The sequence below is a fragment of the Callionymus lyra genome, chromosome 10, assembly GCF_982586985.1.
Source record: "Callionymus lyra chromosome 10, fCalLyr1.hap1.1, whole genome shotgun sequence".
NCBI classification, from domain to species: domain Eukaryota; kingdom Metazoa; phylum Chordata; class Actinopteri; order Syngnathiformes; family Callionymidae; genus Callionymus; species Callionymus lyra.
The window spans coordinates 24,420,944-24,435,978 of record NC_141827.1 but is presented as its reverse complement, the minus strand read 5'-3'; the positions used below and the strand labels follow the sequence as shown (position 1 = coordinate 24,435,978).

General features: G+C 38.6%; 1 protein-coding gene across 3 annotated transcripts in view; it reads right to left on the bottom strand.

Annotated features, from left to right (window-relative positions):
* kif5ab (kinesin family member 5A, b) overlaps nucleotides 1–15,035 on the bottom strand; it is a 147,663-nt gene that overhangs the window by 33,338 nt on the left and 99,290 nt on the right. For all 3 annotated transcript variants that reach the window (XM_087801844.1, XM_087801845.1, XM_087801846.1), the window contains exons 13-17: nucleotides 12,697–12,765; nucleotides 8,837–9,043; nucleotides 5,475–5,621; nucleotides 3,672–3,860; nucleotides 2,499–2,616 (exon numbers count right to left, since the gene is read on the bottom strand). In XM_087801844.1, the coding sequence (XP_087657970.1) occupies nucleotides 2,499–2,616; nucleotides 3,672–3,860; nucleotides 5,475–5,621; nucleotides 8,837–9,043; nucleotides 12,697–12,765 (730 nt within the window). The remainder of the gene's footprint in view (nucleotides 1–2,498; nucleotides 2,617–3,671; nucleotides 3,861–5,474; nucleotides 5,622–8,836; nucleotides 9,044–12,696; nucleotides 12,766–15,035) is intronic.

Genomic DNA, 15,035 nt, shown 5'->3' with positions numbered 1-15,035 from the left:
ATTAAATAAGAGCTATTGTATTCCACAAAAAAATAGTACATATTTGCTTGCTTAAAAATAATAGAGTTATTGAAAATATATGATACATTGTAGAACACTTTTAAGGCTTTAATTTTTTAATTTTAAAAGATGATCAGAAAAAGACAACAAAATCTGCACCATTATGGTAACAAGTTTTTTTCAAGGTTTTTTTCTTTTTCTATGCAACAAAAATCTATGAATACAATTATTATAAATATGATTTACTCCATATTTTTAAGGCTGCACTTCCAGAGTATTGTACACAGGGGTTTGAGTTATTTTCTAAATATTCACTACACAGAGCATTAATTATTCAACAACCTCTGCAACATTTAATACCAGCATGAACAAAATGCTTCTGTTGGGTTATTTAGTAGAGCTCAGCTTTTTCTGTAAAAGATCGATTTGCTCCCGGAGAGTTTCTTCAAGCTTCAGTGATTATATTGATGATTTCGGTCAACAACAGCTTGACTCCTGAGAGTCAGTTATTTCAATCTCAGTTTATCAACAGGGCTAAAGTACCTTGCTAGCTCCTATAGATCGGTACAGAACTGCATATAGATTTGAACTATGTTAAAGGAGTTTCTGACAGATTTCCTGGATGTAATTATTCATATTTTTCAGATTAAATCACCGCACAAATGAGGGTTAGTAAGGGTTACACGGTTAGTAAGGACCAGAGTAACCATATAGGTAGATATGGGACGTTGCTCAAATGTTCTGATATAGTTTTCACACATTTATTCTTATATTGTTTCTCTTGTAGCTTGAATTTCATTGATTAACACAAGAGAAAGGACAAATAGGGACACTTGTATATTATGTTTAACTCGTCGATTAACTTCCTTTTCAAGTAGTAGTAGACAAGTGTTGTGTGTGATGAGATGACTTCTTATTCGTTCTTTATGGTTCGGAATTTCCCACGGGTTCTTGTCTCAGCAACTATGCCTCCTCCAGCCCAACCCTTTATTGACGATGATGTTAACACTACACAGTATTCGACGTGCCTGTCCGTAATGACCGCAACCCGCCTAAGGTTAACAATGTCTGAAGAAGTCAAACACAATTTAAAAGCACAGAACCTTGACTTTGTGCTCATTACTTCTCAACCATGACAGTGATTAAAACAAATAAAGGTATTTCTGAACAATCACACAAAAATAAAACCAAATGTTTTTTAATTATATATATAACAAGTTAACAAATCCAACAAGGAACTTCTTCATGGTTTATTACCAAATACATTTTTGAGCTTTTTTGAGCTTAGTGCTTCATTATTCCAGGTAAATTCTAAAATAGTATGTTGTATTATTTAATATCACTAGAGCGCTGGTTCTTTTTTGATAATTTTTAACACTATTTTAACTACACAACCTTCCATTAAAAAAAGGGGGGACCTGGTTCAAATCTTATAAAGTCATAGAAAATCAAACAAATAAATGATCTCCATCATCCTCTCTAGTTACACCTATGTTCTTATTGGTTGTCATTCTCTTTCCATTTACGTTGTTATTTAAACATTTTTACGTGTGTCTTAATGTTTTCAATATTTTTAAATCTGTTTTTATGCTTTGCTGTTTCAATTTTATGTACAACATCATTGAGTGCAGTGAAATAAGCCTCTAAATAAAATGTATTATTATTATTATTATTACTATTTTTATAACAGATATATTTTCTAATGAATTACAAAATCAATTTGCTACCTCGTACCATGCAGCAATTTCTCAGCACTTAAATCTTGAATTAGTACTTTATAGTCATTTAACAGGATTGTCTTGCTGGCTTGCTTTTATAAACTCCATCTTAAACTTTCAAAAAATAATGTATGTTCAACCATTTCATATTCTGAACTGTCATACAGGAATAAATATTTAGTTTTCCTTAATAAGCATCTGTAGTCTTAGACCAGGAGACTCTCAACAGTTTTTAAAAAGGGAATTTTACCAGCCGAACTCAATTGTCTGGTGGTCAAACAAGAGCACTATCTTCGAAGGAGCTACTATAAAGGTTTACAAAGAGTTCCATTCGTGTGTAGAAATCCTTCGTAAACACATCACATGGACACACACCCAATAGGCAATGTATGCACGAGACAACACAGGTTACAGTTCTGAGCTGAAAAACAAAACATCCAAAATCCTAATGCCTCTCATTTTTTTTAGGAAGTTTTTTTTTTTAGTTTTCCTCATTATAGAAAGTTACCAGCTGTGGTGGCTTCAGTCGAGCCGGAAATCAGAGTTTAGTAACGCAGCACGTCTGTCAACAAACGAGGCCAGTTGCAAGAATAATTCCACACGCTGCAATTGAATCAGGATTCGAAAATAAAAGATTCTGATTTCAGCAGCAGCTGCAGGCTTTGACCTGAGTTGACACCAAACCCTCCAGTCTCCTTTGTTATTTGCTTATCTGTCTTGTGACTGAGGAAGCGTCTGCCGCCGCGACATTTCTGGAATTCTAATCAGAGTCTGTTCTACCTTGAGCCTGGAGTTTGGCCAGTTCCTCCGTCAGCGAGTCGCATCTGTCCTCAAGATGCCTCTTCTTCAGCTCCACCTTCTGTGTGTACTCAGACAGAGAGCGGATCTTCACCTCGTGCTGGGAATCCAAACAGAACACCCGTTTATTAATGAGAGGGGACGCGTCACACTCCAGCAGCCTGTCAGAATTCACCCTGAGATCTGAGACGATAAATGTCTGCGGTCTGTGTTTAGAGAGACTCTGGGTGTGAAAATGTTTTACAGCGACAACAGATGGGAGTGTTTTCAGTTGTGCGGCTGTTCATCACTTTCATTTACGTTGCAGAAACACCGGTGGAGTCATCGTTCATTTCAAGTATGTGAGGAACATCGCAGGCATCAACACTTTATCAAGTTATCTACAGGTGCCTGTCAGTTGTTTTTTTTGGTGTTCCAAGTAGATGTGCTAAAAAATATTGATACACTTAAATATCACAATTTCTTTTATATGATACTGCTTGATATTTAACAGCATTATTTTGATATATTTAGTTTATTTCATCTATTTTTTTTTGTATTATTTAAAAAAATATATGTATAAATATATTTGATTTGGAATTCAAACAATAGTTTATTTTTTATGGTTTATATTTCAATAAAATTGGTATATTGGTTCGTTTTTTCTATTGCTTATGTTGTGTGTTATTTAATTTATTCTGTACTGACACCACAAAAATATCCCAAAATTGGCAGTGAAAGTTTATGATTCTAATACAATAAATAAATAATTGTATTCATTCACAGTGTTTGTTCATTTTTGTGTTTCAATTAAACCTCTATTTTTTATAAACAGTAATTATATCCTCCCAGATAAAGGAACAATGAAATACCGCGGGATCCCGGCAACGACTGAGGGCAAGAGGATACAGTTGATTCGAGCTTCTTTTAAAGATAAATATTTGGACATATTTTAGTTTCAAGACAATAGAAAGCAATTACGACTTTGTCAACAGTCATGTGGTCTGTAAATTCTGCAACACCAGAGTCAAGTACTTGGACAATACTACAAATATATTCTTGTTGCTACAGTATCACAATATATTATAATTTTTCCCCTGTATTGTATCCTCAGATACTTAGCAATACAAACCCTCTAATACTAAGGCATTACTCAGTATTCCGACGTTCCCAAACCTGTGAGACGAGGAGGTGACACGACGACAGCTCTCGGCCCGTCTCCTCCATCTTGCGGTGACACTCCGTCTGCAGGCTCTCCAGGTGGCGACAGCGCTTCACCATCGACTTCACCTCCGACTTGATCTTGCTAATGTACAGACGAGCCACGGAAAACTCCTCCTCGATCGCCCCGGTGATCTCCACGGGCTGAGGAGGAACGAGGGGCAAAGTGGAGGAGACGTTTTAAACAGAGCGAGGAAGAGATTTCCGGATTGAAGGCTAAAGAGGTGTCACATCACTGACGCCGAGGTGTTCATTCAGGTGTCAGGCTTACAGCTTCATTTAAGAAAGTGGAGAAGGCCTGATTTATTCAGTGATTCTTCAGTGAATATGGAGGATGTGGAGCGTTTCTTGCTTCAGGCAAAATCTTTTCTCACAAGACAAGAGTTCAAAGAGTTCAAATGAAATGCAAATGCATAAAAATGGATTAAAAGTATGGAAGTTTATCAGAATATTTCAATTGTTGAAACTTCTACAAACCCTCCTGAAAGGGGGATTATATTAATATTATATAATATATAGCATTGACATATTTTTTAATTTAATTATATTTATATTGAAAGGTTAATTATTTTTCAATCAGTTGAATACAATTAATAAAACTGTTTTACACATAGGGTTGGATATTTGAATTCTAATGTTGTAAATTCAATATGTTTTAGTCATATCCTAAAATATAATATAAAAGGTAAGTATATTTAAAAACTGCTCTATGTTTTTTCATTCAATTCTTTAGCAAAAAACACAATCAAATACAAACTTTTGATATACAAATTATTAAGTTAAATTATTAATAGTTATTAATACTAACTAATTCAGGAAAACATGTCTGGCACATGAGTTTGAACATGTTTATCACGTTTGAAAGGGATTTTATTTGAGATAAAACACGTTTTGAGGGGGATTATCCACCAAAAACATGACTTAAGCAATATACGTTTCAGTCTAAGCTCAGGAAACATTTAGAGTCCTGATACATCAGCTGAGACACTAAGTTATTAATGTAAAGAATTAAAATAATTAACACTTACCATTATTACAATTTGGTTATTTGTGTCATTTTAAAAATCTCACCAAGTTATGAAAGTATTTCCAATATGCAGACAATATTCTAAATGATAATAGATAATAGCTTACCTTCAACTTTTCTTGAAGAATGTAATCACTCGTAGCACATTCATATTTATATATTTATGATTCTACAAACATTACATTAAATAAAAAAAAATTACATTTGAGATTAGCTCTTTTTTTTGCCTTTAATTTTCCAGAGTTGTATCATTATCCTCCTTCTTGCTGCTAATAGCACCGGCTGGTCTACCTTCACGCCCTCATATCTAGTGTTCCATCTGTTAGAAGGACCCGCAGGACAGATTAGCCTCTGTCACACTGGACCCAAGATCTCCAGCAGTGACAGGGATCTGGGATACGGACTCACTCTGGAGGTCAAGCAAGGGTCGACAACTTGTTCAGTTCAAGGTGTGAGTGTTTCCAGCTCTAGAGCAGCGTTAATGAGCCTCGCCAGGGACTATGTTTTTTATATGGTGGCTTGTTTTCGTGTTCAAAGGAACCCAGAGGAACTAGGTTTAAAACGCTCAGCACAGTCTTTCCACTTCATTAGCACAGTCAACAAGCTCTGAGTTTTTTTTTTTACCTGAGCAAGTTTGTTTTATCTCTGGATTGTTTTTGCCAAGTTGAACGAGATGGAAGTATGGTCTCTGCAGGATAGTTATTTATTTCTATAGGTGCTCCTCCACTCACCAGCTTGATGTCTCTGTTCCCCAGGATGCTGCCGAACTCACTCAGGTCCCTCATCAGACCGCCGAGGATCTCCGCCACGCGCTTCCTCTGGTGGCCGCTGACTTCTTGGATGCGAGACAGCTCTGCCTCTAAAGTCAGGAGGTGAGACTGCGGGAGGCCAGATCGAGCATAATGAGACGAGCGACGCGAAGAGCCGTTGGTGAAGATGAGATGAACAAGAAGGAGGGATTCGAAAAAAACAGAGTGATGTATTATGCTAATGTTTTAACTAGTACAAGTAGCAATAAATAATTGATGTGGACTAAATTGCAAGTCGATACACTACAAAGATAGTAGGAGGGAGGTTTTAATGGGATGGAGGATAGAGACAGAATTGTACTACAAGATGCTGTAGAGGCCAATAATGTTGTTGTATTCAAAAATAGATGTAAATAAAATAGGTCCATATAATGTGTGTTTCTCTTTATAGCTCAACTTTCACATTGGTTTGCTTTTACGTGTGATGCTCAATTTGAAATCCTTATTTTGGATATGATCCATTTAAACTGATCTAGGTTTTTCATCTCTGAAATTTACTTTTGAGTATCATGATGCTAACAGCAGATACAAGGCTTTAATCCACAGCGTGTACAATAATATTTGCTTGCTTTGTAAAAAAAAAAAAAGACTCAACCAACATTTTAGCGTACTAAACATATTCAAACCTGTTTGTTGAAACTTAAAAAGAAGCCAGTTATCCAAACATGATCCTTTAAAGGTCTATTAGATCTCATTTAGATAATTGTACTTTTACCACATTGTTTATTTTAGTAAAGACATGATTGGCGTTCCCTCTGTCTTGACCAAAATCTAATCTTTAAGTGCTACAATGGACCTGTCGCAATCGCTTAGACTTTGTTTAGAACTCAAATGTGTTTTATATCTGGGCTGTGTCCCAAATCACACACTTTTGCACTTACAATTTGTATTTTGAGTGCACAGGTATGTCCCAATTAGCTGTGTGCGAAAATCGAGTTTCTTGGCGCACTCAAACGGCCAGAATCTTGAACGTCGTTCGATGGACACTTTCTGTCCGTCCGCCATCTTAGTGACGTAGATGACTATAATGGAAGATACGTCACTGACGACACTTCTTCAGGGGAGACAACGGCGTCAATGTCTCGAGAAAACACTCAGTTTACCACAAAACAACAATAATAACACAATGAAACAACTCAATAAGATGATTGTCGAAAAGTGCTGCCAACTGTCAACGATAGGGTTCCAACGGCTGGTTGCAATGTCTAACAGTGTACTGTAAAGCAGTGCACTGTAAGACAGTATTTCGACAGGGTACTACTGTATGAAAATCAAACACTGATTTCGACATTTAGAAAAGTGCACAATTTGAGACACAGCTTAAGTCTAAGTCCAAGTCTTTGCAGCCCTTGCACACTCAATCATAGTAACGCAACAAAAAGTGTTCCTAAAATGTAATTGTTTATTCTTTATTAAATAAAATCTATGTAAGGTTAACTAATTTTACAATTGCAAAAAAAGTCAATACTGCAACAAAAATAGTGAGTATAAACCAATTCTCTGTTTACATTATAGTGAACAATAGTGGCATATTTTTGGAGAATTTTTCTCAGTTTTGCCTCCACGTGTCTTCCATCTTTAGAGTGGTATATTGCTCAAGACCCTGGCCTCTCAGTACTTGCATTAGCGTTTGCTTTTTTAACGTTTCTCACTGTCTAGATCCATTATTGAACATACATTAAGCGTTGCCGAATTGCTGCAATAAATAACCCCCAAGATAAAAGCCCTATTACCACTCAACTGGAGTCTTTATTCTCACCTCCTATATTAGCTTTAAACTGGAATGACTCTGCCGGTCACTCTCAGTGTCTCCACATCTGTAAATAATTCACCAGCAGCATAAATGAATAATAGAGAGAGCGCTGTGGTTCGTACAATGTAGGGACGTTTTAGAGGAAGATTTATGAATGAAAGACGCTACAAAGATGAATGAGGAAAGTCATAATGAGTGGCAGTGATGGTGAGCGATGCAGAAGAGAACCATAGATGTGATGGAGAGGTGAGGATGATGACCAATGACATCTACATCAACACCCTTCGACACTTTAGTAAATAAAGTAACACTGTACGCGAAGAGTGGAAAATAAGGAAACAAAGGAGGTCACTTAAGGAGATGACTCAGTCGAGGAGTAAACACTTTTCGAAGAATAATAAATAATTGAGAGAATATCAGAAAACTCTGACATGTTTATCTAAACTGGGTCAGAAAGATAAGAACATAATGAGTCTCGGGTGATTTTATCAACACAGCAGTAAACGCTAAGTTGTAAAAAAAAGCATAAAAAATGACATCGGATCATGAAAATACGTGCCTTAAGATCAGTGCGCTGTAGAGAAATGCCTGAATGTGTCTAAAAGAGCTTTCTTCATAAGAGATGAATTGTCCCGAGATCAGCATATTTGTAGATAAACTGGGACAAACTTAATCACATTTAACGTCGTCTGCGCCGACTTGTAATTTTTCAAAGCAGCTGAACATTTTTTCTTTTTTTTTGTTCCCGGTGTGAAGGTGAATAGTTTATTGAGAAATGTTTCATGAACGCTGCTGAGAGGAATCGCAAAATAGAAACAGTCTATTTTCAAGTGAATCTTATGTGGCACAAGAAAGGAATTCAGGTCAATAGTTTGGCGAGAATGTAGATCAAATGTAGTTTTTGATACCAAAATCTAATTCACACAACTGATCTTTTTATTAATTCATATTTATTTTAAAATAATTTGTTGTTTTTCCATTATATTATCCATTATTTAATAATATTAGAACACCTTAAAAATTGAACGTGCCACAAAATTATATATATTTTTGTCTGTGTTGAATATATTTTCCATGAATTGATGTATCACAATATTAACATTACATTAAATATAAACACTTTTAGAAATGAATATAATAAACAAAACATTATACAAAAACATTTACTGTATGTATTAATAAATTCGATAAATTCAGAATAAATATTAAGGTTACAATTACATACATTTTACATAAAATAAAGCACTTAGAATGTTTTTTAACTATATATTTCAGAATATTTTTTCATTATTATACTTGTCAAACTTGCCCAATGTTGCATTTGTGTACCCTTAGAAAATGAATTTAATTAATCTTTCATATGTCCAATTAGGAATGCATACTTAGTTTAAATGTTGAATTAATTTGAGTGTTGTTGCAGTGCATTATGGGACATTCTAGAATTGAACATCTTCTAACCGAGTTACTTCTTTTCTATTTTTGGCTGCGTGTAATCACTTATTCATGAAATCCTCCTGAAAGGGGAACTCACCATTTTCTTTGCGAGCTCTTCGGCCAGCAGTTTGTTCTGCACGCTCTTATCCTCCAGCTCCAGGCTCTTCTGGTCGAAGTTGACCGCCAGTTCCTCCAGCGCCTGCAGAACCTCTTTCACCTCCGTCTTTGCACATTCGTTCTCCGCCTGCAGGGTCGTTAGCTCCGACTGTACACGCTCTCCGTCACCTCTGGATGAGGCGAGAAGCTGGCGGGGGAACACATTCAGACACTGTTGTTTCAGCGAGAAGGAGACGGACATATTTCCTCTCAGGCATGGAGGGGCCATATTGAATACTGAGACCGGGAAAAGACACATGAAATATTCACACGTAAACACTAGCGTGTCGTTTTGGCTGAAGAGATAACATTAGCTGTGGGTTTCTCTCTACAGATGGTGTTTGTGTGTTTGCTCAATGGCTCATGGCTACAATTCAGCCATGTGGTTGTATTTAGTCACTGTAAACAAGTCAGGCTTCACGAGTTACATCTTGTCATCCAGACCCACAGCTGGCTCGTTGTCTGATGCATTGACTCAAGCTTGAGCTGAATTCAACACCAACTGATTTAAAAAAAATGGGAATTCATAAATAAATTAAGTAAAATTGTTCATTCTTTTTGGGAAAATGTATTCTTACAATTACAATTAAAAAACTAGGCATTGGAAATATATTTTAAATATTTTATTGTTGACTCTAATACAACCCCCATTTTAACTTAATTTCTTTGTGAACATAAAATAATTAAACAGAATGCACACAAACTAAAAAAAAATCGAATTTAAATGTAAATAGAAAGGGTGATTCAAATGTCTTAAATAATATTAAGATTAAGATTAATCCAATACTATCGTTAGAATATAGTTAGTTCGTTTATTTTATTTTATTTATTTGAGGCAAAAAAATGTTTTTACCCCTCATTTATTGATCGGTGGGCAAATAGAAAATATATACTATATTATGTCACTAAAATTGATTAGTCAAAACCTTCGCTTTTTATGTTCTTGTAGGCCACGTGGATAAGGCATCTGACTTCGGATCAGAAGATTGAGGGTTCCAGTCTCACTGTATAGCTCTGATCGACTCAAGAAAGTATAAATATGGTATATAACAGGGACAAATGGTGGATGGTTAGCTGACTAAACCCAATCTCACACCAAAAGCGGTTACATGTGTTTGTCTTACTGGACAATAGCAAGATAATCATCAGAGGACTAACACGAAGTGTGTGCCCCTTGTTTTCCACCAGCTATGCACCGCTCAAATAGTGTGTCGCTTTTAATTCATCAAATCACTCCAATAAGTGTCATGCATGCACCTACACATCTCTCTGTGATTTCATTAAATGTAATCCAGGAACTTGCTTAATTGACACCTGGCGGAGCCAATAAAATATTTGTGTGCTCCAAGACAAATTGTGACTAAAAAAGGCTTCTCATTGTCTATTCTTCTTTTCCTTTGGGCTGCTCTCTTCAGGGGTCGCTACAGCGAATTAACCTCCTCCATCTAACACTGTTCTCTGTATCTCCTCCTCTCACACCGACCAACTTCATGTCCTCTTTCACTCCATCCATAAACCTTCCCTTTGGTCTTTCTCTAGACCTTCCAACCCCAGCATCCTTCTACCAATATACTCACTATCCTCCTCTGAACCAACGACCAAACCAATCTCTTTCCCTCAGTGCCACTGTCTGTAGACCATACAGCATCACTGCTCTCACCACTGTCTTGTACATCTTTCCTTTCATTCTGACTGATACTCTTTTATCACACATTACTCCTGACACTTACATCCACCCATTCCACCCAGCTTGAAGCCGTTTCTTCACCTCTTTTCCACAATCTCCACTGCTCTGGACTTGTTGACCCTAAATACTTAAAATCCTCCACCTTCTTCATCTCCACTCCCTGTAGCCTCATGGTTCCACTTCAGTTCCTCTCATTCACACACATATATTCTGTCTTGCTGCAACTGACCTTCATTCCTCTCCTTTCTAGAGCATATCTCCACCTCTCCACAATCACAATTTCATCCCCGCTCCCGGGGGGTTTTTGATGGTGCGTGGGGGCGGGTGCTGGCGGGGGTGGCTGGGGTGGTGGATGGGGGGTTGCACTGGGGGCGGTGCTGGGGCTGGGGGGTTGCTGGTCCCGCCGACAGGGTCGGCGGGTGAGCCGTCGGGGGTGGGGCTGGGGCTGGCCGGGTGTTCTGGATGACCTTCCGGCCCCGATGGCTTCGCCTGGTCTGTGGTGGGGGGCCTGTCTTGGGGTGGGTGTCCGCCCTGTGTGGCATGTGCCGTGGTCGGGGGGTTTGTCGCCCTTGGTCCTGGGGGTTCGTGGCCGGGCTGGTCGGTCTTTCGGGGGCTTCCCGGGTGGGGGGGGGCCGCATTGGGGGGACGGCGGAGGCATTGGGCGGACCCATGTTACCGTAGTGACCATGTACCGCCCATGCAAGTGCTGCTGTCCCCCTGGGTGATGCATGGTGGGTGGGGGCGGTGGCTGGGGGTCAGTACGTGTGATGGGCGGGGCCTCGGCACCTTAGAGACCGTGGACTGCCCATCGAATACTGCTGGCCCCCCAAACTTCCCTCACGGGGAGGTGGGCTGCGGCTGTTGGGGACGGTCTACAGTTCAAAGACTGGGGGCCGTTCCCGGACGGCTGCGGCCCAATTGCCCCCGCCCTGCCCGCACAACCGTGGCCCCCCTGTGACCCGGGGGACCTGGGCCGGTGCCTGGCCATTGCTCCCCGGGGCTCATGCAGTGGCACTCAACCCGGCTACTGGCCGTGTCCGCAGGGTATTGGGGGGGGTTCCGCCGCCGCTGCTGTGGTGGGTCCCCATCTCCTTGACTCGGTCCACTGCTATGGACTTGTTGGCGGCCTGACGGTCTGGGGGTCCTCCGTCGCCCGGCCTGGCCCCGGGGCCCTATCCCCTGACTGGTTCTTCTGGCTGCCCCTCTGCCCCGGTGCCTGCGCCTGGTGCCTCCCCCTCTCTGCTTCCTCGGTCGTCCTCGCCTGTGCTCGCCCTCTCGCGCCCCCGGTGGTGGCCCGCCTTCTCGCTGGTGTTTGGGGTCGGCTCTGGTGGTTATCTCGCCTGCCGGGTCATGGTCTCCCGCGGGTTCCTGCCGCGGCTTGGGCCCCTGTGTCCGGATCTGCTGTGCTAGGTATGTGCCCTCTGGCCTGGCTATTTCAAGCCGGTCAAAGCGGCAGGCCGTCAACAATGAGTCGGGTTCCGCTCGAGGTTTCTGCCTTCTAAAAGGAAGTTTTTCCTCGCCATTGCTCACTGTACAGCTCACTGTACAGTGTTTTGTTTCTTGCTCTTTGTTGAATTGCTGGGATCTATTTTTCCTTAATCAACTGTAGTCTTATTTCAACTGTATAGTGTCTTGAGATAACTTTGTTATGATAAGACACTTTAAATAAAATTGAATTGAATTGAATTGAATTGCAAAAAGGCTTCCTATTTGTTAATTTTCCAAATATATTCATCTATAGTTGTTGACTATGAAACATAACAATTCTTATTTTCCTTGGGCAAACATTTGCTCTTTTTAATATCTGGATGTAACTGTTTTTTATTCAAATCTAAGTAACAATAATATTTCATAGTAAGAGCAAAGTGTTTTCTTTTCTGGGAAAGACAGCTTCTCCTCAAAGCTAATGAGAGCTGGAAACACAACGACATTGCAGAAGGGTTTCATAATAATATCACAACTACAAATGACACGTTTCCTTCTTTTCATCCGAAGTGCAGGATTACAAACTACTCAGGCTCAAATTGTCTTTAAGTGTGTCCTTGTCGGTGCTTCAGCCTACCGCGGACCATTTAACCGAGCTGATGAAAGGATGTTGGAGTGAAATGTTTTACCTCCTCCTGGTTGAGCATCTGCTCCTTCAGTTTCTCTACCATCTGGCTGTGGTGGTTGATCTCATCATCCTTCAGTGGGAGAAGAGAAAGGGTTAAATTTCCACGCTTTCTGATGACTTATCTGTCGACATCTGATGGCACCGACGTAAATATCGCCCGTATTTAAAAGAGCAAATGAAGTTGATCAGTGTATATTAAAGATGATATATTCCAACATGTCTAAACTTTTACTAGGGTGAGACCGTGGCAGTAAAAAATGAAGGTGTGATAAGTGGCAGGAAAATACACAATGCTAAAATTACACGATAGGAAAGAAGATAAATGTATAGTGGAGTTTAATTCATTCATTTTTAAGCAGTGATTCATCGCTATTAAACCAGGAAATCACTTCACGTCCATCTGTGGTGACTTGTGTAACCGTAGCGACCTTCATGTTATGGTGCCATTATGACTCTTAACGGCTCCGGGGAGGGTAAATATCTGAGACGACCATAACAACCTTCAGGAAACTCATCTAGTAGTCGAGTGATGGGCGACCTTGTAGAATCAACTTCCACGATATTATTTATGTTGGTGGATATTTATCCTAGACTAAACTTCATAGATGTGTCTGAAACCAGGATGATAATGATTGACATCCAGTTTTTTCAATCATTTAATAAACTAGGTAGAATATTAACAGCTGAACATGTGTAGTCCTCCTCCATTGTTGTTAGAGTGTCCTTGGGCAAGACAACTTATGAATGATCACAGTGTTGGTCAGAGGGGTTGATAAGGTCACATTTAGCACTTCCATCAGTCTGCCAGATGTAGCTCACTATTACCAGTAGATGAATAATGGGTTTGTAAAGTGCTTCAGGTGACAGGAAAGGGGCTTTGTTAATGTAAGCCATTATTATTTAAACATCTAGGCTCATGCTAACAGAAAGTCACTCACATGTGTTCGATCAATACAGAAGAAAGACATAATTGACCTGTAGCGCCGAAGGCAAAGTCGTAACATGATTGGCATTTCTGCCATTTTGCACCAGATGCAAAAGTGTTTGCGTAAACAGGGTTGTTGGCAAGATCCTGGCTATTCATCAGGATTCGTCACAATTAGAAAGTATTACAGCGTCCCACGATACTAACATTATATATTTCGATAGTTATTTGACCGTTTTTTCACCTGTATTTCCTTTTTTTTTAATCATGTCTGCTTCTTAACCTGTTTTAATCAATGAATGTAATGAAGGAATTGATTAAATAAAAGTAATATTTTATTATAACAAATGTCTTTTTACAATAATCAATTATTTAAGCTGTCAACTATGAGGGTAAATTAAAGGAAACTAAAAATGATATTTATGTATAAATTATGTATTGCTTACTATGTCACGTAATAATACAACCATATTTTTAATTTTTTATTTTTGTGAACGTAATAACCAAATGAAAATCATCAATACATCTTAATTTAGATGTTAATGAAAACTATGAAACTAATGAAACTCCCTTAATTTAGTTTACAAGAAAAACAAGTCGATGTGTGTGATGCGGTTAAATATCAGAGACGTCCAAAAAAGATCTTCTGGTAATCTAGTGGTGGGCGACCTTTCAGAATCGACTTCTATGAAATACAGTGTTTAAATATTTTTAAACTAGATAAATGCGAAATGCAAATTCTTAACCGTATCAAATAGTATAGTGATCACATGATCTATTTTAAATCAGACCTCAAATGTCCTTTGTTTAAATGTTAATCTCTGTGGGACAGTTGTGACAAAGAAATGTAATTTGGATGAAAAAAATCTGGAATGGGAAATCCCATTTTTTGCTATTCAGGTTTGGGTAATTTGTTTTTCAAAGCAAAATTGATACAGATTTAAAATAGGCAAATCTGGATTAACAGATTATGTGGGGGCTACTTGCTATGTAAAGCTCAACAGACGTTTTCATTTTTTTTTATCTTAAAACAAAAAACTAAAATAACATAAACATTAACTTCTATTTTTGTTTTATGACCATGAAAAAAGTATGGATATTATGAAAAAGCCATAATAAAAAAAAGCTTATTGTCCAGTTGTCAAGGTTTTAAATCATTTTTGACAAATTCATTTCTGATGATTGCTTTTTCATAATGTAATATACATTGATGAAGGAATGATCGATTGAATACTAGCTATGACCACATGTTGCCCAGGATTTTTATAAGATACAAAACCGCCAAAAATACAATAAAATTAAAGGGCAATATAATTTAGTTTCAGATTTTAATGGTTCCTTTCGGCTTAAATAGACTCAAAAGGGTTTTTAGCATTTTGTTGGTTGATCACTGCAGACTCTGAGAAAAGGACACT